The sequence below is a fragment of the Notothenia rossii genome, assembly GCF_949606895.1.
Source record: "Notothenia rossii genome assembly, chromosome: 6".
NCBI lineage: Eukaryota > Metazoa > Chordata > Actinopteri > Perciformes > Nototheniidae > Notothenia > Notothenia rossii.
Window position 1 is genome coordinate 13,700,469 of NC_136909.1, and position 23,717 is coordinate 13,724,185.

Sequence of the window (23,717 nt, forward strand, 5' to 3'; positions counted from 1 at the left end):
ACTCAAGTGTTATTTAAGTCCTGAATCGAATAAGAGAAACTCATGCTCCGGGTCCTCAGAGGCCGGCAGCAGCAGCAGAATGTGTTGCCTCAGGTTGTGTGAATATGACACATCGTTCTGCAGTGCATGTGAAGCTAGTCAAACTTCCCTTGACAAACACGTTAAACTGCTATTAGAGCCTTATGTTAATCTTTTGTAAACAATGCACTGTGTTCTCAGAACTTAAAGTTAAAAACACTTTGTATAACATATATATAACTCAAGGTAAGAAGCCGTAGTCATGCCATATTCTAGTCATGTCAGACAGGTGGAGTGTGACTGTTAAACATGTTCTGTTACTATTAGCATTCACTTAAGGGTGTGAGTAAAGTAAACAGGGACCAGCCCTCCAACTTTAAGGAGTACGCTTCCACTTCAAGACTCGCTGTGGACTATTTCAAGACGGGAACGGCACGAAACGGGGTCAAATAGGATTTTTCTCATCTTCTGTAGGCTCTTTTTTTTTGCCTTCAGTTCAAATATCGGACTGTTTATCACATTACACACTTGGTCCCACATAGAGGTATTTTAAAAAGCTTCACAATGGATAGAAGAGCTTTGACTTTGAAGGCGAAGATCAAGAAGCATCGCCTTAAGACGGAAAATTTGGACCCTCGAAAGTGGATGAGACAGGAGACAGTCGACGCCTTTGCTGACTTCATACTGAACAAGCACTCGGACGGAGAGACAGACAACAGCTTTGACAGCCAGGAGATGTGTGAGTATGTGCAACACAACTAGAACAAGGTGGAAGATAAATAAATGTAATGTGGTCTTACAGAATAATTGACTCTTGTTCAGGACTCAAGCTGTTTGAGCTGGAGTTAATTCTTAGTTAATCATTGTGGTGGAAGGACTGTATTCCCCATTTCTTCACAAGAAAACACATATTTACACAAGGCTGAAGCTATGGCATTCTCTACCACAACACATGAAACAGATACTCGCTCATCTCAGTTGACCTTACTGTTTGTTCCTTGCTGTTATTGTAAGCTCCATTTGGCCCGGTACATGCAGTTCTGTATAAAATAATATATGTAAAACGCCATATGTGTTGTGCAGTGCTTGATGCAGAGAAGCAGTTTATGGAAGCTGCCAAGAGAAATGACGTGGAGACCATGAAGACTCTAGCAAGAGGGCTGAACGCCAATGCGAGGAATGTGGTGGGTAATGAGACAAACAGTCTCTCTGCATCTCAGTATCACACAAACAGACTGAAAGGCTGGTCTTTTGTAAAACACTGATGAGGTTGTTTGCAGGATAATAGGACGGCACTTCATTATGCAGTAGCTGGCAAAAACAAGGAGGCTGTGCAGCTTCTTCTGCAACGGAGGGTCAAGGTGGACCAAAAGGACAAGGTGGGAGGAAATACCTGCATCTGAAAACTGAGGTTGCTAACAATAGCTCATGTAATATTTTGAAGATATCACAACTTACCATTTCATATTCTGCATCTTATAGTACGGAGTGGCACCCATTCATCTGGCTGCCTGGTTTGGCAGTTTGGAGATGTTGAAGTTATTAGTGCAGGCTGGGGCCGAGCAGAAAGTTGAGAACGAGGTAACAAAATCCAGACTTTTGTTTTAAGGTTTATCAGTTATTTAAAAAACGACATAAAGAGTCAACTCAATTGTATTATGCTTTATTTTGAACCTAACTTTGGTATGCCTGTTTCATTATTATCATGAACCCAGAGGCTCTTGTTACTTCTGTTATATCGTTGTGTTCCAGTTGCAAAGCTGCTTCATAAAAACACTGGCTTTATTGTTCCACCTCAGGAAGGACTGAACATCATGCACTGTGCTGCTATCAATAACCAAACTGAAATCATAGAGTATATAATGAATGACCTGCAGATGAAAGAACTGGACAAAGAAGACCAGGTATCTACTTCACTCATTTAAATCAACTTCATAATTCACTGTCTGAGTGATATCAAAGGTCTTGCAGTACATGTGGTTGTTTGTACCTCAATGATTGTATTTCAGTCAGGTCACCGGGCATTTGCATTGGCAGCAGAGCATGGGTGTGTTGAAATGTTGGAAATGCTGATGGTGCGATATGACATGGGAACCATGGAGCCCAACAAGGTGTGTGTTGACTTGTTTATCTGTTGTTGGTTATTTATGCCAACACGTGTCTGAGTGCACATTTGTGTGTCACCCCTGCGATGAAGCTCAGCCCTCTTTGATGCCAGGTGTTTCCCTCCCTCCCTTCTGCAGCGCGGGGACACGCCCCTGCACTTAGCTGCCAGGAACGGCCACCTGGCCGCCGTCCAATCGCTGCTGCAGAGCTTTGATACTCGGGATGAAGTCAATATGGTAGACAATCAGTGTAAACATTCTCTCTATCACAGTTTTCGTTTGTGACAGTGTGTGCTCACTGGCTTATCCACGGCTGGACAGTGGCTCCATTTAGGATTAATTAAGATGTATCAAACATGTACAGGCTACTATAATATAAGAAAGGCAAACTGTGTTAGGGCTTTAACTCCAGCTCTGTTTGGTAAACTTAACTTACTGAATTGAAATGACAGTCGTTACCTGTTAACGAATACTTTTTTAATAGCAGACTAGCAGAAAGCAATATTCAATATTTTTTGAATATGAATGGTCTACCTGTTCAGTGTACGAATGCCGTTGGAATTCTGATTTCTAGTTGGTCTGAAACGTTGTATAAGTGTTGTGATAATAATCATTTTAAAATTATTTTCCACCTGAGAATAATTTTCTGATTCTGTTATGGTTATTGCACCACTCCTATAAAAAAATGTATTCATGGTTTGCATGTGGCAGGAAAGTGAGACAGCTCTGTACCAGGCTGCAGAACACGGTGAGGAAGAGTGTGCTCTGCTCCTATTGGAGGCTGGCTGCGACCCCAACATCCTTACAAAGGTACAACGAGCGACTATACTGACAATAAATACACTTACCCTTCAGATTTGGTAATGTACATACATATCTATATGCAACCCAACCTATGGTCCCTACCGTCAATTTTAGTTTATCCTGTGTTTATGATCCATGCTAAATTAACCTACATTTGGCATTGTATATATATTTTGGATTTGCACCCTATTTTTAGCTTAGATATTTTATATTTACGCTTTTCTCACTTTGCATTGCTAATGCTGCTAAGCATTTCACTTGGCAAAAATACTAACTTAAATATTAGGTTTAAGTCTAACTGAAATATTAACTTAACATTTAAGCGACTGAGGGGTCGTAAAGACGGGATACAGCGCTATATAGGTACAGTCCATTTACCAAATCACTGACCTGGTGCCCTGCGGTCAATAATGCATTGCTCTTTTGCTGCGAATGATTATATTTTGTAGGTTGGCATACAGCTAAACTTCTCTCTCTTTCAGGCCAATTGCAGTGCTCTCCATCCAGTTTCAGAAAAAGGAGACACATCTGTAGTCCAGCTCCTCTTAGATTACAAAGCCCAGACAGACTTCCAGAATCAGGTGAGCTAACACAAGCTAGGTGGCAGCAGTACACTCTCTCTTGAGTTTTTGGTAACACAGATCACGGACACGCTGTGCAGCTGACATTCTGCCTGGATGCACCTTTATATTGTACATATGTTTCTCCTACGCTAACATTTCATTTTTTGGGCTTATGTTGTATAATAGGATATTTTTGCTCTCAGAACCTAGAGGCTCCTCTCCACCTGGCAGTGAAGAACAGTCACATCCCTGTCATCCATTGTCTACTCAAGTCTGGTTGCAACGTCAATGTTACTGATAAGGTATGATCTTTTTAGTAACAGTAAATAAGATGTCAGTCGTATATGAAAATAAACAAATATGTGCTGCATTGTCCTGTCCTTTCAGAGGTCCCAGACTGCCATGCATCTCGCTGCAGAGCTGGCCAGAACAGAAGTGGCGGAAATGCTTCTTAAATCAGGGCTGGATCCGACACTCAGGGACAGGGTAAGACTTCTCACAAACAGACTTGCTAAAGCTAACATAGTTAAGTTACCATTTATGTTACTCTTGTATATGTGCACACTTTTATCAGGTCTTAATCTTGGCCTAAATTGTATGGTTGAACCATCCAAAAGGCACACAAAAAAATATAATTCAAAGCAAAACAGCATGCATGCTTCATTGAAACTGTAAGTGTGTTCATGTTGTTGTACATGTTGGATTGGGAGTAGCAGAACAAGACGGCTTTGGGTGTGGCAGCCAGAGCAGACGAGGTGATAATCGTTGACATGATCATCAAAGCAGAAAGATACTACGCCTGGAGGAAGGTGAAATCATACAAAAATGCATACTTTTTACAGTTTTCATGTGTGCCATTATCCATTGGTGAGGCCTTGAAATCAATGACTACATTCATCACAAATGATTGATTTCCTAACGTCAAGTTCTAGATTGGTTGAATCCCCTCTAATACTATTAAAGCATCCAGTGACAAATGACTCTCAATCCAGAAGCATTTGACAGCAAATGTACCATCAATTGAATTAAGGTCACGCCTGATTCCTTCCCCTTCTTGATTTAAAAAGTGTTTGACTCTGGCATTCATATTGCTAATTGTGTGTGTCTTTCCAATAATCTCTTTCCATGACCTACGCGCTCTCTGGCCTTTATCAATCTGCTGTCATAATTTAAATTCTCTTTCAGGCCAACCCAGAACTTAATGAGAGCATTCACAGCGAGTATCCGCTAAGGTTTAAACTGGACCACCGCTTTGAGACCAAGCAGCTCCGCTCCATGGCCTGGCGCCTGGCGTACGAGCTCCTGAAACCTGGAGACTGGAAAAGACTCGCTGAAAACTGGGACTTCACTAAAGCGCAAGTGTCGGCCATCGAGGAGCAGTGGACAGGTGCCATAACTCACACCGACTGGACACACTTTGCTGTTGACTGTGAATTCTCTGAACTAGTATAGTTTGTGTCAAAAACAAAGAAATCTAGATTAAAATCCCAGAATTTTTGGCAATGTAAAGACTATCATTATCATCATGAACATACTAGATCATTATTTTGTTCTTTTATTTTCCGATGCACAGACACATTCACCTAACTTAGTTTAAAGGTCACCTATTATGCAAAATCCACTTGTTCATGTCTTTCCTGCATCAACATGTGTCCCCTCTGTGTAAAGAGATTCAGAAAGTTTCAGGAGAAAAAAGATTCTCTCTCTTTTTGTCCTGATCCATTTCTATAAAATCTGAAAATCAGATTTTGGCCACTTTATGATGTCATAACGATTTTTTTTCTTGTGTAACCATTAGCCAATCACCAACCAAGGTACCACTCGTTTACATAGTATACTTGAAATAGTGGCTCTGCAGCAGCTTTACTCGACATTGAGAACCACCCAGAATCAGCACTTTTGAAACAGGGCTGAAACAGAGGGGATTATGGGATGCTGCAATCTGTTTGGTGTTTCGAGCCAAACACTTCAGAGACATGTTTTGTTTGTATCTGAGACCTATAATATATCGATGAAAAATAGTATAATAGGGGAACTTTAAATTCAAAGCTGTTTTCCTGGCTCTACAGTGTTGTGTGTTTGTCCACAGGTCGGCACAGCTATAAAGAGCATGGGAACAGGATGCTGCTGATCTGGCTCCACGGGGAGGAGTTGGCTGAGAGGAGCCCCGCGAAAGAGCTCTACCAGGGCCTAATCCTCATTGGGAACAGGAAAGCTGCAGGTACATCCAGTTTACTGCTAAATCTCGGGCCTGGGGATTTGTGCTAAAATTTGTATTAAGAAAATGTTAATTTGTCTTCTAGATAGGATTCGGATGGAGGCAGAGAGTTCCAGTAGTAAGAGCTGCAGCATTTCATAAGAATGAGCTCTGCAACATATGGACTGACATCAACGTCGTCTTAATAAAGTTTTCAATGATACAAGAAGTTAGCAGTAAAATAATTTATTTTGATCATCAAAATACGGTTTTAATATTCATCAATAAAATAAATACTTAAAACATGCATTTGAAAACATTACAGTACAGTCTCACCTGTGCATAATTTAAAAGTCTTTATAAAAATACATGTCCATTTTTCCATTCTACACTCCGTCAAGCTGGTATTAATAAAAACATGTACATGTGAATTTCTAAACACCTGTATCTGTGTGGCTCTTTCCTGAGAGAAAATTATATTGCTAAAGAAACACATTCATGAGAGGAAGCTAAAAAAAAAAAAAATGCTAACAACAAGCTCAAATTCACCCTAAAATAAAATGGACCAAATGTATGCCATGGCAACTATTTCTAGGTTTGTTGCATAGGATGTGTAACCATTTAAAATGTCACGAGGTGAAGAAGACTTTCCATGCGATATGTGTGTGGTTAGTCAACCACTTTGATGGAGTGTACTTGGCACGTGTTGGTGTGTGTTCTGGAGGAGCTCCTGCCTGTAGAGGAGCTCTGGACCTGTTTGGAGGGACGGGGGAACTTAGCAGCTGTGGCCTGACCAATGGTGAGCTGGAAGAGAAGCAACAGGAAATGATCATCATTGGGTGAACACACAACACAGGACTACAGCGGTGATGCACACTGTCCCGTACCTGAGTGACAGGATGATGGCGTTCAACGATCACAGAGCTCATGGGCGGAGCCACACCCATCACCTGGAGGTTGCTGTGTGCGGCCTTCAAGACGTCAGAGCGCGCAGTGATGCGAGCCGTTACTGTTTTTAAGGGTTTTTGTTGACTGGCTGTGATGACACGACCACCCCCCTGAAAAACACAAACATTATAGCGTCATGTATAAATGTGATCACTGTAGTAAGACTTGCTCTAAACTTAAGAAGCGTCATAGTTTCACATAGTTGTGAAAGGTTTGACACTGTCATTACCTAAACAAGTTGTACCAGAGTCAATAGATCCGTTTGTGTAATGCTAACCTGTTTGTGGGGACTGGGAGCGCCTCCTAGTGGCAGGGAGCTGTGCACTACTGTAGTGGGAGGGATCATTTCTGCCCGGGACGTGGGGGCACCAGAACCCCTCTGAGAAACATTAATAAGGGAAAACAGGAAAACTATCTATTTAAAAAATACTGTAAGAACATTTCTGTTTTAATGGCATCCTCATGAGTACAGTTCAGTGCGATGCCAGAATTTGTAGCAACAAACAAAACCGATCAGTTATAGAAAAAGAAATAGGTGATCATACAAAAGCATATTATCACAATTCAAAGTGGATTCCCTGATCAAATTAGATATTTGATAAGGAATTGAAAAGCGTTATAGAGGAACTACGGTTTGTCAAAGAGTTTTCTTTGGAAACTGTCTCACCATATCCTCTGCTTCACTGAGGGAAGGGTCCGGGCGGTCAAAGGGGACTGGGCTGAACCGGGAAGTAGGGATGGGAAATGTTGGCAGATGAGCCAATGAAGCAGAGCCAGGCTCATCCTGGGGAGGTGGAAAATCTACAGAGACAAACAAATAAGTTTGTTACAAGAAAATGTTCAGATTCCACTGGTTTGGTTAACCTGAGAATTAAAAACCTCCCCATATATTATTATTTTTTACATTTGATGGAGCAATTTCCCTGTCTAGCTCTCATCTCTGTTTGAACAAGTGTTAAAATGAACAATTCAAACTAAAAATGTAGCAGAGAAGTCAGTGCTAACCAACACTCATGCTTTGGCAGATTTAACAGGTGGCTGATCATTAACCCTTAAGTTGTGTTCGGGTCTCCCGTGACCCGTTTCAAGTTAAAATGATATAATAACTACGCTCTAGTTTTTTTTATCGGAACAAGACTTCATGATATCCTCCACAACAGCTATATAAACACTACAAAAAAGATTTTGACATTTTTGCCAAGTCTGAAGGTCTCTAAAAAATAAAGTGTATAAATTGGTGTTCGGGTCTGGGGAGACCCATCAGAATTGTTTTGGGTGGCTCGAGGTCAAATTTGGCCCAATCAAGATTCATATTTGACTTTAGACACCCCAGCCCCACCCCCTTCATCCACTGTAACAATAATTTTTCGCAACATGCACCTGGTCTCCCCTCCCTCTGCCCCCCTCCCCCCACGGAAACTCTACCTTTCTCAAAGAATATGTACACTAACACTTGAACCTAAATACACATATGTGGTGTAATGTGTTTCGGGCCATATAAGTAATAATAAGTTAGTTATGATGTAGTTAAAACTAGGGCTGCTTGATTATGGCAAAAATCATAATCTCGATTATTTGGGTCAATAATTGATATCACGATTATTAAAAACGATTATCCATTTACTATGAAAACATCCATTTATTGGAGAAAAAAAATGTGAACAGTATGTTTTTAACAGTTGATTACCCTGAACTTTAAGTATAATTCAACTGAAAAATCAATTAAAAAAAAGAAAAAAAAAGTAATAATAATAAAAAATAATCGTTTTATTTCGATTACGTTGTTTTCGTATTCGTTGCAAGCCATAATCATAATTGCGATTAAAATACGATTAATTGAGCAGCCCTAGTTAAAACAATATTGGATGATAGTAATTTTTTGTGTTTTGGACTTAGATAAATCATGGGTCAAAATGTACCCGCGAACACCATGGTAACAGCTTTTGAACACAACACAAGGGTTGATTATGCATAACTCTTATAATATATCTGCTCTATATCAACATGTTTTGTAGAGGTCTGGTTGGCAAAGAAGAGGATGAGAAAGAGAAAGAAAAAGAGAATTCAATTAACGTCGCAGTTTGACACATCACATAATGAAATGCGTTTTAGGTTGCAAGACTCATTAAACCTGAAAGCAGATGGATGAACAGGAGACCATGCAAGAGTTCATTTGCACAAGCTAAAAACAGTGAGATCCATCTTCCGCAGCCATGTGCTCACCAGAAATAGCTCGAGAACAGCAGAAAAGAACCGTGGCCTGATCCTGACTTTTGTTGCACGCTGATGGGAAGGTTTAATGCTGTTAATAACTGTGTAATAAATACCTGGCTGCTAAATCCTTAGAACTGTTACAAGGTGTGTATTTTGTAAATTGTAAATTGTGTAACTTGCTGCTGTTAAATACCAACCACCTATGTGCAATATGTGCTGGATGTGCAATATATATAGATGCCGTTAATAACTGTGTAATATATACCTGGCTGCTAAATCCTAAGAACTGTTACAGGATGTGTATTTTTTTTTAATTATGTAACTTTTCATTTTTTATTACATCATAACTTAGTACTTTTTTTTAATGCATGTCACATATTTAACATTATGTAACATTAAGCTGTCTGTGGCTCTTTTTCCTGCTGTAACCACGCACATTTCCCCTCTGTGGGACTAATAAAGGTATTCTGATTCTGATTAAATCTAGTGCTAAAGGCATGAAACCATAGATCTGTCCTTACTGGTGTTAATGGGATTGTGTGCTGGTGATGGTGTCACACTGTGAGCTTTCAGTGCAAGTACTGAGCTTAGGATAGCTCAGGATAGTCAAAAGTCAAGAGGAGAAGAAACGATTTTCCTGTGATCCACTTTTGAAATAATCCTGTCACGAGATTGGAGAAAAACCCATTTTCTCTTTGGTGTTTTGAATGTTGACAGAGATATCCATGAACAGTGTTGTAAACTACAGCATCAGTCCCTTATGTTGCTTCACAAGTTAAAGTATGTGTTTTGTCGTTGTAAAGTTATCGATTCATTATTTTAGTCAATTGTTGTAACTTCTTAGACGTGATATATGATGTTACGTTGCTTGGATGCAATAGAGTGCACTTGGTACTCATCCAAACTCACTAAAACACAGACTAGGAAATATTTTTTATTTGATGATTATTTCTTTTTTTTTCTTTTCTTGAATGTGTGTCTTATTTTCTTTCTATTAATTATTGCTTTGGACCTTGGTGTGAGTGTAAAATACATTTAATTCCAATGTCTTGTATTGTCCCAAGCCCTTAACCCTATATCCATAACACTAACATACCCCTAAAGAGCAGCGATTACATGATTCAATACATGTTGCAAAATGCTATTTCACTTTTCCAGCCAATCTTTCAGTGTCACATCAAGGTTGTAACCTGTTCAAAGTACCCCTTAGTTAGCACTCAGCACATCCATTGACTCACTCTTCCATTACATGAGTCAGTGAATGACCTCAAGAAAAGAACAAAGACCACCCTCCACTCCACCCATTCATAAATCTACACAATTGCCAATAGCACGTGGCAGCAGCACTCTATTGGAGAAATGTTGTTTCTTTCCGTCTTGATAGCTGAGCTGAATCAATGCAGCAGACTCAATGCTTTAATGCTTTGTTGAATAGAGCTGAGGTCTATTTATGTAGTTACTGGGCTTGTGATGTCATTCAATTACCGACCGTGCTGATCATGAGCCGGTTGCTCCAGTCGTCCCTCTGTAGTTTGAAACATGCCGAGAGCCTCCATGTTGAGAGCACACACGCCCCTCATGAAGGCTTTCTTCATAGACTCTTCGTAGCGCTCTCGCTCCAGTCGCAGTCTCTGAATCTCAGCCTGAGCCCCCTCTACAGCGTTGCAGTGCTGCGAGACAGGTGGCAGAGGAGGGAAACAATCAATCATTCATCAGATCATTCATCACAGAATATATCACTGCCTAAAACACCTGTTCATTTCATTGCTTTCATTATTATGCTTTTGTTTTGCACCCATATGTTACAACACTGATAACAACATTTCGCCTAATCAACCGTAATCTATAAATCAAGATACGTGTGGCTGGGATTCTTACAATTAAGTTACATATCATTTCAGCAACGCAGCGACACTATACTGTTTCGTATCGGGCACTACTGTTTCAGGCCAAAACACTATTAAACACCTGAACTTTTCAAAGAACATCCATAAACATTCATCTGTTTGCATTTTGCTAATTATTTATCTAATACAGTACATCATTCCATTAACTTGCAGGGGTAGACATTAAGGGTGAAATGTACCACTGGCCCCAACATTGTAACCACTGGCCCCAACATTGTAACCACTGGCCCCACCATTGTAACCACTGGCCCCACCATTGTAACCACTGGCCCCACCATTGTAACCACTGGCCCCAACATTGTAACCACTGGCCCCAACATTGTAACCACTGGCCCCACCATTGTAACCACTGGCCCCACCATTGTAAACACTGGCCCCACCATTGTAACCACTGGCCCCACCATTGTAACCACTGGCCCCAACATTGTAACCACTGGCCCCACCATTGTAACCACTGGCCCCACCATTGTAACCACTGGCCCCACCATTGTAACCTCTGGCCCCACCATTGTAACCACTGGCCCCAACATTGTAACCACTGGCCCCACCATTGTAACCACTGGCCCCAACATTGTAACCACTGGCCCCAACATTGTAACCACTGGCCCCACCATTGTAACCACTGGCCCCAACATTGTAAACACTGGCCCCACCATTGTAAACACTGGCCCCACCATTGTAACCACTGGCCCCAACATTGTAAACACTGGCCCCACCATTGTAACCACTGGCCCCACCATTGTAACCACTGGCCCCACCATTGTAACCACTGGCCCCACCATTGTAACCACTGGCCCCAACATTGTAACCACTGGCCCCACCATTGTAACCACTGGCCCCACCATTGTAACCACTGGCCCCAACATTGTAACCACTGGCCCCAACATTGTAACCACTGGCCCCACCATTGTAACCACTGGCCCCACCATTGTAAACACTGGCCCCAACATTGTAACCTCTGGCCCCACCATTGTAACCACTGGCCCCAACATTGTAACCACTGGCCCCACCATTGTAACCACTGGCCCCAACATTGTAACCACTGGCCCCAACATTGTAACCACTGGCCCCAACATTGTAACCTCTGGCCCAAGAGCATTCGTCCAAAGAAATCTGAAGAAAATGAACACATTTGTTGCAATAGTAATTTATGCACTAATTACATTACTACTTGTACTACAACATTTGAATCATCAGTTCTTCCTCATTTTCCTCAATTGTTCATATTTGGTTTATTAAAATAATTATATTGTGGTCATTGTTAAAAAATGCTATTATCATTATTATGAGTATTATTATTTGTATAATGCGGTTTCTGCCTTCATGTCATTAGGAGTTAGAAATGTAATGGCTATGTAACAGATTAGATTAGAACCTTCATTATCCTAAACTGCTAACTCCCTATAACCACTATACCTTATATTTTCTACTCTTCACTTACTTGTCAGCACAGGTCGGCATCGATGTACAGAGCGGACAAAAGACCTTGTTTATATCATCATATTGAAGCCAACTCCATCGATCAAGCTGGCTGAAACTTTCTCTCCCTCTTCTTCTCATACTCCCTGTCACTCTCCTTTAACTCTTCCGGTGATATTCTTTTATTTGAAGATTGTTTTTTGCCCGGCGCTTGGCCAGTTACCGCTGGTATTAAAAACATTTTTGGCGAATGGTTAGGTGGCGAAAAAGTCTGTAGTGAACGAGCGCGCTCCCACACGGGACAACTGCCTCATGAAACGCTATGTTGTAGCGTTAATAAACGAAACAATTTAACAAAATTGCTAGTCAAAATACCAACACCACAGGACCAGTTATTTTTTTAAAGCAATACTTTTAATGGCCGGAGCAGACAAGTGGAAAGTACGTTATGCTGGCACGGGGTTTCTAAATAGTGCTTCCGGGCCCTGACTTGTATATAGACCAGTGTTCCCCACAGAATTTGATTCTATTTGTGGGGGCACCGCACCGCACACGATAAAGCCTTGAAACTTGCGTATTTACCTCTGCCAGCTTGGCCTCGTACTCTGCAGAGAGGCGGGTGCACACCTCTTCTGCCCGCGCGCGACAGGCCCGCTCCACCTTGACCTTCCAGTGTTTCTGGATCAGGGTCTGCCAGCCGAACCACACCTTCTTCTTCAGCTGCAGATTGTAGTGCTGCTGTGCTACCTGAGCAGCATGAGCCTAGCAGGGAACCACAACACCATGAAAATATTCACACGGAAATAATTACACCCATAATTCCTTCTTGTGCAGGTGCGGTACATTCTCTCTTGTGGCGCTTCTGGGCAATGGTTTGGACCAAAAGGATGTCCTCCAGTATATTTAGCTTTTTAAAGAAATGGAAAAAAACAGCTATTTTGTAAATGTAGAAAATGTAACGCATTTGTTAGTTTGATAACATTATGGTGTGAGAGGGAACATCTTGCTCATCAGTGCATGTACAGAATCACACGTGTGTACATTTTGTGAGAGGGAATATTAGTGAAAAATATGGCATATGCATGTTCAGTGTGCGGTGACATAGTGATGCATGGCTCGGTAACTCATGCAGAGTGTTATCATTAGCATAAACCATTAAACTGCACTAACAGTAATCTAGCAATTTTAAGATACATTTACTACCAATCATTTGACATGTATTTCCCTAAAAAAACATGTATGTAGACACAACGAAAAAATGTTTTAACTTTGTGATTAAACCTCACAAACACCACAGATCATACCCTAAAGTGAGGACTTTAATCAGGCTTCATAGACGATCATAAGATGTTGAGATGTGATGCTCATGTGATGCAACAAACACACGTTACTTTAATGTTGTACTAAAAGCCTGTAGGAAGCATCACAAGGCCATCAGGTTACCTCCTCTTTGGCCTCACTGAGCTTCAGTCTCCAGTGGGTGAAGGCCCTCATTTTTTCATGCTTTTCTTTTTGTCTCTCCAGCACCTGGCTCAGGTTCACAATCACCTGAGGGAGGAAGCATCAGACTTGTCAGTCTAAAAGGAGGAAAAAGTAGTCACCAGAACTTCTCTCAAGTTCTTAATGCACATAAGAATTAGAGACATAATGTCCAATAACAAAGAGATGCGGGGCTGATGGTTTAGAAATGGAATAAGCTCACCCAGTCCTGCAACCAGAAGGTAACATCTTAGTCTGATACTGAATCCATATTCAACCCACCAGCACATTATCTACAGGAGAAAGAAAATAAAGTCACCTCGTCTTTCCTCTGGTTGGAGGTCTCGTAGGTGTGTAGCAGTCCCTTCAGGCCGTCTATCTCTGATCTCAGGCCAGCTGACTGGGCTTCATACCTCTCCTTCTCCTTCCTTATCTCCAGCTTGTGTTTCTCCATGAAGGCCAGCTTCCACTTCCTGAGCTCCGTCAGCACATTTGACTGATTAGGAAATAAAGGGTGGGACAGTCGCAATGTGTTCATTACCCAGATTGAGTCAATATGGACATGGCATGTCTTAAATCCTTTTCAAATTAGATTGACAGGTGTGCCTTACAGAGGTCAAGAAGAGGCTACCACAAACATGCAGCCCCTAAAACACCATAAAACAGAAATGTATAGTACATTTGGCTCGAGAAGCAAATCATTTGACCTAAGCTAAATATCTACATGCTTACAACACTTTATTATTTTGCCTTTAGTGTACACATAAGTCTAGTAAGGGAGAGATATTATGACATGCAACAAAGATCTCGTTTGAAATTAAACCGGGGATGTTTAAGTTATGTAGCATGAGCAGTTAACACTTGTCTACCAATCTCTACACGGTCAAACATAATCAACATCCGCTCATGGGGCGGGGTGGCGCAGTGGGCTGTGCGTTTGATCATCAGATCAAGGGGGCGTTGGGGAACTCCAGTTCGAAACCCGCCTCCACTGCGTCAGGCCGTAGTGTCCTTGGGCAAGACACTTCACCCGAATTGGCTCCTGTGGGTATTGTCCACAGTACATGTATGATATCAATGTGTACTTGTAAAGCGCCTTGATGACTTCGAGGTGTGAAGATGGGCGGTGTGGCGCAGTGCGCTAATTATCAGATCAAGGGGGCGAAACCCGCCGCCGCTGCGTCTGTAAAGCCGTTGTGTCCTTGGGCAAGACACTTCACCTGAATTTGCTCCTGTGGGTATTGTCCACAGTACATGACCATTATGTGTGTGTAATGTGTATTTGTAAGGAGCGCTTTGAGAGTCATTGAAAAAAGCCCTATAATAAATATAAGGATTATTTATTATTGTCCACAAATGTCAAGATGTGTGGCTTATCCCGAAGGTGAAACAGCAGACAACACGTTCTGTGAGTCAAGAAAACTGAAAGAGTCTCAACTTCCCATGTCCAGGAACTCACCTCCTCCAAAACCCACTCCACTGGGAGACACAATAAAAAGGTCACTGGTGCCATGAAAAGAAGAGCTGTCATGGTATTCAGTAAGCCTTTCTGGGACTTTACATTCCCTTTATAATCTCTGACCTCCTCCTCACCATCACTTACGTAAATTGCCCACAGTATTACTGACATTTAATCTATCTCAGTCAAACGGTCTCATTGCATGAGTGTGGGAAATATCAATATAAGCTGAATACATACATGCATGCAGATTTCAGTTCCTCAAACCAGTACATTATGTATCTTTAGATACACTCTGAAACTAACTGTGTTGGTGACAAATAAACAAAATCAAAGCGTTTGAGTAATTTCCAGCATTACTTATTTTAGGTTGTGTAAATGAACCTCTGTTAAACTAAAACATCTATGTCACAAACTGCATAAACGCAAACTGCTTCTAGATTGCTCTGATACAAGTTTAAATAATACTCTGTTGTACCATAGATTTTCATATTATGCATAACTTGAATTCTCATTTCAGTATATCAAGAACAAACCTGCCAGCTTGCTTCGACTCTGCTGTAAACTGCTAAAACACACTGTCGCAATTATTATTATTCAGAATTGTGAGAGCCCTATATATAGCCCTGCGCCGTTATCTATGGTCCGCTCTCAAGCAGTAAGCCAATGAGGGCCATTACATTGATTGAGTGTGTAGGGACAGTGCTACAGTATGAGAGAGCACACTAACCTTCAGGTTGTTGCTCCACATATCAAGAATGTTCTCCATCTTGCTTATGTTTTCCTCCGAGATAAACATTTCTGTCACAGCAGACTCGAGGGGCTCTGGGCTGTTTGACCCGGACCCCTCAGACACCGTCGGTCCCCTCTCTGAGGCAGCGTGAGAGGGCACCGACGCCCTGCTAGACGACCGTCCTGCCGTCTCCTCAGCTGGAAGGCAAAAGAAACGCAGGGAAAAAAAGGATATTATTCGAAATATTGCAACTGTGTGACCTTTGAATTTAAAAAATGTACGTTATATCAAGATAAATTAATATAAAATCGGGCCCAACCGTTTTGGTTATTTTATTAAATTTACCCTGAGAGGCAATTGAGTGTGTGGAGGGTTCAACAATTAAGGGGGAGACCTGTGTTGACCTCACACTCCTGCTCGAACGCCTTCCATCTGTAGCTTGAGTCGCAGTATCTGACAACAGACAAGGAAGAGAGAGGAAGGTGCAATGGTAAATACTTAAAGAGGGAATGTTGCTTGAATACATTTTTAGCCTGGAAAAAGTGAGTGAAATTCAAAGTTAAAATGTGAAAGCCTGAAAGACGTATCAAGAACAAAAAAGGTGATGGTGAGAATGCTGAATAAGATGAGCATGGCTCCTCGTCCAGGAATGCATTTAAGTCAATATCTTAATTAAATCCTGCAGGGGGAAGAGAAAGCCTGCACTCTAAAGAGCAGTGCGGGCAGAGAGCCAGGAGATCATTACCAATCGGCTGTCTGCTCTCTACATCCCAGTGCACTACTCCATGACAGTTAAAGCACTAAACCTCCAAGGGGGTAAAATCTGACAGACTGCTATCTTATGCATCCTGGGTTACATTCTGAAAATACAAGGCTGATAAACACAACCTATTCCATGTTGCGATACCAAATCCTTTTTTGACTGCTGATCCTTCGATGGGGGTAGTGTCATGTGTGTGTGTGTGTGTGTGTGTGTGTGTGTGTGTGTGTGTGTGTGTGTGTGTGTGTGTGTGTGTGTGTGTGTGTGTGTGTGTGTGTGTGTGTGTGTGTGTGTGTGTGTGTGTGTGTCTGCCCCACATACAAGGGGAACCCAAGATACCTGCTGGGCGCGTTGATTTGGTGTCATCTTTTCTCTGGGAACACTGAGCCTCTGCAGATAGATGGGAGGTGCTTAACCGCTGCACGTGAGAACTGGCGGGTCTGTCAGGCCTAGTGGTGACCACAGCATATCGGAGGAGCTCCTCATACTCATCCTGTTGATCCATAAACAATTAATAAAGAAAAAGTGGGCTCAAGTGTCCATAATGACTATATCTATCTATAAATACAGGGATTTACAGTCTGTATCTTATTTCCATAGAAATGTTTCCTATTGGTTATAAGTACATTATTATATTTAAGTCATCATCAACAATTTGGGGATATATTTCCCAGATCTGAGCGATGTGACAATCATAAAAGGCACATTCATTTTTGTTTTTCTTTATCCACCTGAAGCTCAGAGGAGACAGAGCTCCCCCGATCAGAGTCCTTTGGCAGAACAGGACTGGTCGGTTCCTCTTCGTCTGAGGACATCTAGACACAAACATGTTTACAAATGTAAAAAGATGGAATGTGTTAATTTAATAAAATAAAAAAATCAGCACAAGTTATCAATGGCATGCATGCATGAGTCACAATAAATAGCTGTATATTTTCTTAAATGACTTTTATTCTGAATACTTTACAAATATATGTTCAAAAAAGGTGTTTGTTTTTTTTAAACAGAGGGAAAATTATAATGTTTCTCAAGAAAAATTAGCACTAAAACCCAAGAAAAAAAGGTGTTGTAGTAATACGATGATGCACGGATTTGTGAGTCACTGGGTCAGATGTGATGGAAGAAACGGAAATGATCTTCTACCACTATATTTTAGTGTGTTTTTATATAAAATGGGTGCTACATAAGGCACATTTATCATAATTATTTTAGCATTATTTACACGAATGTTGGCGAGTTTGCACGGAGGTATTGAAAATAACATTGGTTTAACATTGTAATTCAACGACAATGTATTGATGGTCCCTAAGTGGGAGGAAGGGTTTGGTTGCAAGCTAACCCTCTTTTACAGACTTTTTCGAAGCTGAGGAGGAAGACGCTGCTGGATCACGTGGTTGTTTGGTAGGCAACATGTAAACTCTCACCTGTATATCAACTAAACACACTTTACCATATCTTAAATCAGCCTACAAAACAGGACTTACATGTGCTAGTGCAACTTCCTCTACAGTTACTGCAAGTTACGATATTTCTTGCTGACTGACCTTTAAATATAAAGTCTATGTTACTGACCTGACACATCAATGATTTGTTAGCTACGTAGTTGGGTAAGAAAATGTAAAGCAAACGTCACATATTTAAAAAACGTGCTTTCGATAGACAATTCATGGAGCAAGTGAGTTAGCATTATCGCTGATACAAAGTATAACTATAGTAAATAGTACCCTAACGTTACCCAGCAAATAGGTTTTACATTTACGCTACTTTCGGAAATGTTTAAGTTACCTTTTTTATATGTATTTGCAATCTACCACACTTCTCCGTTTCCCAAGTTAGTCCGTCAGTTAGAAAACGCTTGCTTTGCCATTTCAAACCAAGTGACTCTTAAACAACAGACTCTATGATTGGCTACTGTTCCCACAGCACCCTGCTACATCGACTCTCATTGGGTACAATGTTTCCGTGGTAACGGTAAGCGGAACAACGCTGAGCTGAGTCCCCCAGCTGTAACCAGTACAGTACAAACAAAAAGGTCCACTTCAGCTTTTTACTGAGATTTTAACAGTAAAGTGCATTTGGTTAACGATTAGTGTTACATCCAGTACCAGCACCAGCTTAAGTCAGTAATATGGTACTTTTTGTGTCTTATATTAGGAGGATTCGTAGCCTATTGCCAACAGACACACACTCACACACACAACTAGGATCTAGTATTTCTCAACAATGAAAAAATAATAATGGAAAAGGTATACCTCTTTATACATTGTTGTGTAAAACTAGGATTGTCATTCATTCCTTTATTATTCACAATCCAATAAGGGTGTTTGAAACACATGTTAGGCATCTTCAAATCAGTGCCCATTGATATCACATATTATGGGAGCAAGCATTGTTTCCATCTGTGTATCATCACAGTAGCTTGGCGTGCTGAATACAGATTAACTGATTACATTTCCACAAGGATGCAAGCTTACTCCAAAGAGGGTTTAAGTTTTCGAGGGAATACCACCACCCTGTGAAACTATCAGTTGCCATTTCTCTGTTGTTAACAAAGACAAACACAGAGTAAACAATGGTTAAAAAACTGAATAACAGCAATGTCTCAACCCCCTGAAGACCCAGTGCTTGACAGTATTAAGGCACATATGTGGGATAGGACTCACGGCTTGGCAGTCCTGCACTAAGACGGACTCTCTGGAGAGAATAGACATATGGTCGCTCTCAGCCGTGGCAGAGCTGCTAACAGTACTGTTGGGCGGGAGCCTCCTCACCACCTGGCTCTGAGTACTTCACTCTCCAAAGGTGTCCTGTTAGCATTGACATGAGACCTGCAGGCTGACGTTGGAAAGGGGGAATGTGTGGTTGTGACATTGGTGACATGTGCAGTAATTACCCCTTTTAAGAAACAGCAGTTTCAACGTGAAAAGGACTCAAACAGAAACATTCCATATCAAATATTTATTATAAATAAACAGAATGATCATATTTTGCAAGCACCGCCTCGCAAAGACACCCACACACATTTCATTATTACCTGCCTTGACTGTTGACGCAGGCTGTGAATTTGAACCAGAAGCGTGAGGCACAGAGGATAATCCTGCTGCTCTGTGGGGAGTGGAAGTTTCCTGTTGAATGACAGGAAGCTGTAGCTCTCACAGATTACTTATTTCCATTTTTGAGCAGATGATTCACATGTTTTGAAAGATTTTGGTGATGTTTTCATCACAGTTTCTCTTTTAGGGTGACTATTTTGTCATCCAAATCAACGTGGCTTTAGGTTCTCTGGTTTTTCATCGTGCCGTTGATGTTAAACTGCACATGTTTCGATGCTTGCCTGCTTTTATTCAGTCATTACAACAACATCTGTTTAGACACAGACAACTGCAAGGTGTGTCTATGCTTTATGGAAGGCTTTGTTTTTGTCTTACTTCAAAAGAACGACATAAAAGCCAACTGTTGGTCTGGTTTACTTAACCTCTTTTTTTGTTCGTTTTTAATGTTTTGTACCATTAATCACATCCTTTTTTTGCCTCATGTGAAAATAAATACATTTACAGTTTATCAAATTATCCATAAAATAATATGCTTATTTAAAATGAATAATATTAAATGATCAAGTAAAAAATCCACTGTTACGATTAGTACAAATCACATACAGTCCGTGAACTCATCAGAAGGTCTTTTGAACCACATTTAGACATACAATGATGAAATAATACACAATAGACTAGAACTGAGTTAAAAAAACAATAGAGACAGATGTCTATAGTCTACCCACTCTGTATAGTGTTTTTCTTTTGATCCAGACAAAGGTAATAAGCTATACTGTTGATATTGGTTGGATTAAAGCAAGTATTATTGCCTGAAACTCTTCTTTAGATCCCTTTTTGTAGATTTCACCTCCCTCCCTTTCAGCAACAGAAACACACAAGGCTTGTGTGTGAAATGGGATTCAGCTCACACTCTTCTCTCGTAGCCCGTTCAATCTGTTCCAGGACAATAATTACAATCCATTTGACTTTCTTCCCCCTGGTATTATAGCTCAGGTACGTTAGACCAGTGGTTCTCAAACTTTTTTCAATAATGTACCCCCTTTGATAAAAATGTCAGCCAGGTACCCCCTGATCAGCGCAAAAACAATTTGTTAGGGACAAAAAGCCTATATAAAGAGGTACAGTACAGCGCTGCACCATCAGAGTCTGATTTATTAAAACAACAACCTTCTAACTGAGAAACACTTAACGCTACATTTCAAATGTTTACAATCCATCACTAAATTCATGGCAAACCAATTTTAACATCATGCACTAACACTAAGAATACATTAGTTGCATTGAACTGATCTTTTTAATAAGTTGTTCTTACAATGTAGTGAGAAACATGGGCTTGAGCTTCACTGAGGTCCTTTGTCATTCTGACAGGGAGGCACCTGCAGTTATTACACTTCGCGTTTTGAAATATGTGTAACTCTATTAATATAAAACCCACACTGCTCAAACTTTGTTACTTTTCCTAAAATGTGTATATTTATTTATTTATTTTGGGGCGTGGGGAATGAAGAGAAAAACATATGAGCATTTATACCTGTGACCGCCAGACGGGATTTGGACCCCTCATATAAACATAGCCTATGGATAGTGCTGGGCTATACTTTGCGGCCACACCCCGTTGCCAAGCAACGCGTATTGTTCAGGTGTCCTTTGATACTGACGGGCTGTCAGGAGAGGGAGAGGAAAAGAGAGCACCACGTTTATTTTTCCCATTTTATTTTCCAGAATCATTGTACACTTTTGAATTAAGTAGTTAATCTACTATTAGTAGTTTGTTTAAATGCATTACTTGTGTTGTTTTTTTCATTAACATAAAATAAATCTCACGTACCCCCTGCTGTACTCCAACGTACCCCTAGGGGTCCGCGTACCCCCATTTGAGAACCACTGCGTTAGACTATTCAGGACCTTGCAATGGTAGACAGAACAGAAAATAGGAAATAATTGTCAATACCTGTACAAATTGACTTTGTGAGGAAACTTTTCTTACAGTACTTTCCCCCTGTATTTTTCACTGCATTTTTGTATTTAACTGATCCCCCCAAAAGGTGTAAAGTCCTGTATATTGTTTTGTGTAATTGTATCTTATGCGTTCCAGTTGTGAAACTAGATTATAGACTTGGTGTAAAATTGTTTCTTGCCCTTGATCGATGTTCAGTCAGACGTGTTTACAGACAGCCATAACTCCTGAAGACAACAACTAATGTGCCATCATCAATCGTAATGTTATCAACCCATTTTTCTCACATATGAGACAATGATGACCTCTCACTGAACACAATGTTACCAAAACTCATCTTGGTGTTATTCATAGCTGCCTGCTGTTTCCAAATTAGTTTTCATTACATTTTGATGGACCAGGACTTCCCCCTTGGGCCTCTCTAATCCATCACATCTCTCTATCAGTGACACCAGTGTCCTTTTGTTTTGCTTTAGGAATGCTTGTGTACTGAATTTGCCCACAATTGTAAATGCATCATGGCTGCATTGTTCCCACAAAGATAGTATTAAAAACCAGGTAAGAGACAACAAGGATACATATATTTTGTCTTTATTCCATAGTTTGAGAAATGCTGACTCCATCATAAAGTGGTCAGCCATGTTAGTGCGGAGGAGCAGTGGAGGCTAAGAGGAAAGACGGAGACTAAATCAGTTAGCCCGAGCCTCTATCTACACAGGGAAGAAACAATTACCATCAGTGTCCACATCCGTTTCTTATAATCTGGATGACGATAAGCAGCATGCAGTCGCTCCAGTATACCTCCACCTGTTATCATTTCTTAAGGAAAGCTGGCACCACAGGTACTATATTTACACGTCTCAGCAGAAGAGTACATATTAAAAAAAGGAGATAAAAAAAACTAAATCCAGTAGGGGACACACTTGCATTGTATAAATACAAAGTATATATTTTTTAACATGCAGCAAAGATGCGATAGATTGTCGGGTATACAGTAGGTGTAAGTTGTTCGGCCAGCCAAGCTTAATGGGATTCCAACATGGTTACTTTTTTTTATTAGATACCACCAATATGCATTTACTGTGGCATGTAAATTCATGACCTCAACAGCTATTCTTCTTACATGTCAGTATCCATCCTGCAGGCTTGACATGCATATCAAACGTATTGTGCTTTTTACGATGATACAAATACACTTAAATTCGTGATCATCTTTCTTGCTTGTGTGCATGTTTATATGACAAAGAGTCCTGCAACAAAAGAGAGGGAGAACATTTTGGCCTGCGCAGTGTGTGTGTGTGCATGCTTGTGTGTGTGTGTGTGTGTGTGTGTGTGTGTGTGTGTGTGTGTGTGTGTGTGTGTGTGTGTGTGTGTGTGTGTGTGTGTGTGTGTGTGTGTGTGTGTGTGTGTGTGTGTGTGTGTGTGTGTGTGTGTGTGTGTGTGTGTGTGTGTGTGTGTGTGTGAGGGTCATTCTACTGTCCCGTACATTAAGCTAAGTGCTCCTCAGCTCTCCAGCAGTAGTAAATGGAGTCTTATGGCTTGAGGGGTGTTAGTCTCCCAACTCTGAATCAAAAGCAAAGAGTCTCCGAAGCCTTAGGTCACTGATATGTGAATCATCAAATTCAGAGGATAAAGATAGATGCCTTTCGTTTTATTTACTTGCGTGTGTGTGTGTGCCATTGCACGCTTTTATATTGTGTCAGTCTTTGTGTACACTATATGCATCATTTACAATCCTATTTAGTATCCTTTGTTGTGAGTATGATGTACAACCAGTGTCAAAGCCATGTTTCAGTGTTTATACTCGGTAAGCAAATGCACAACCAGGCTGCACTGTTTACTGTATGTCCTACATGTTAAGCATTTTCACATGGAGTGCTCGAGATCTAGTTTTCATTTTAAAATTGAGAATAAGGGAGCAGAATAGATGCAGTGTAATACATCAAAGAGCTTGCTGGTGGTTATATCTCCAGCGGACCGAGACTCACTGGTTACGCCGGTGCAGTTTGCAGGCTTTAATGATGTGAATACTGAAAGGCTGAATGTCCCAGTGCTTGCATCAGACCGCCATCTCCTTTTTTTCGCGCCCTCTCTTCCTCCA

The 23,717-nt window shown here is 40.9% G+C and overlaps 2 protein-coding genes across 3 annotated transcripts; one reads left to right on the plus strand and one right to left on the minus strand.

The window, feature by feature from the left end:
• Positions 1-318: 318 nt before the first annotated feature.
• On the plus strand, positions 319-6,088 carry ankdd1b (ankyrin repeat and death domain containing 1B). Of its 2 annotated transcripts, none has more exons than XM_079686723.1 (15): positions 319-757; positions 1,102-1,202; positions 1,299-1,397; positions 1,501-1,599; positions 1,818-1,922; positions 2,028-2,129; positions 2,262-2,360; positions 2,835-2,933; positions 3,410-3,508; positions 3,694-3,792; positions 3,878-3,976; positions 4,204-4,299; positions 4,676-4,877; positions 5,580-5,711; positions 5,798-6,088. In XM_079686723.1, the coding sequence occupies exons 1-15, from the start codon at positions 583-585 to the stop codon at positions 5,986-5,988; spliced, it is 1,797 nt and encodes a 598-aa protein (XP_079542849.1). In that variant the 5' UTR covers positions 319-582; the 3' UTR covers positions 5,989-6,088. The 2 variants fall into 2 exon arrangements, with proteins under 2 accessions (XP_079542849.1, XP_079542850.1); XM_079686724.1 differs by having other exon boundaries at positions 5,794-5,970.
• poc5 (POC5 centriolar protein homolog (Chlamydomonas)) lies at positions 5,918-18,488 on the minus strand. The gene is made up of 13 exons (XM_079686725.1): positions 18,392-18,488; positions 17,338-17,421; positions 16,946-17,099; positions 16,192-16,299; positions 15,844-16,043; positions 13,974-14,150; positions 13,619-13,723; positions 12,758-12,937; positions 10,339-10,519; positions 7,303-7,436; positions 6,913-7,014; positions 6,575-6,745; positions 5,918-6,491 (listed from the first exon to the last, which is right to left on the minus strand). Exons 2-13 carry the CDS (start codon positions 17,419-17,421, stop codon positions 6,357-6,359), a joined length of 1,731 nt encoding a protein of 576 aa, XP_079542851.1. The 5' UTR covers positions 18,392-18,488; the 3' UTR covers positions 5,918-6,356.
• Between the last annotated feature and the right edge of the window lie 5,229 nt (positions 18,489-23,717).

What these genes read in the sequence shown, in the direction of transcription:
- poc5 (XM_079686725.1), bottom strand. Translation starts at nt 17,421, where the DNA reads ATGTCCTCAGACGAAGAGGAACCGACCAGTCCTGTTCTGCCAAAGGAC. An exon ending in ACCGGCTCATGATCAGCACG is followed by an intron (nt 7,437 to 10,338) that starts GTCGGTAATTGA and finishes TTGTCTCTGTAG; the next exon opens with ATTTTCCACCTCCCCAGGAT. An exon ending in CTCCCAGTCCCCACAAACAG is followed by an intron (nt 6,746 to 6,912) that starts GTTAGCATTACA and finishes TGTGTTTTTCAG; the next exon opens with GGGGGTGGTCGTGTCATCAC.
- ankdd1b (XM_079686723.1), top strand. Translation starts at nt 583, where the DNA reads ATGGATAGAAGAGCTTTGACTTTGAAGGCGAAGATCAAGAAGCATCGC. An exon ending in ATCCGACACTCAGGGACAGG is followed by an intron (nt 3,977 to 4,203) that starts GTAAGACTTCTC and finishes GATTGGGAGTAG; the next exon opens with CAGAACAAGACGGCTTTGGG. An exon ending in GATACTACGCCTGGAGGAAG is followed by an intron (nt 4,300 to 4,675) that starts GTGAAATCATAC and finishes ATTCTCTTTCAG; the next exon opens with GCCAACCCAGAACTTAATGA.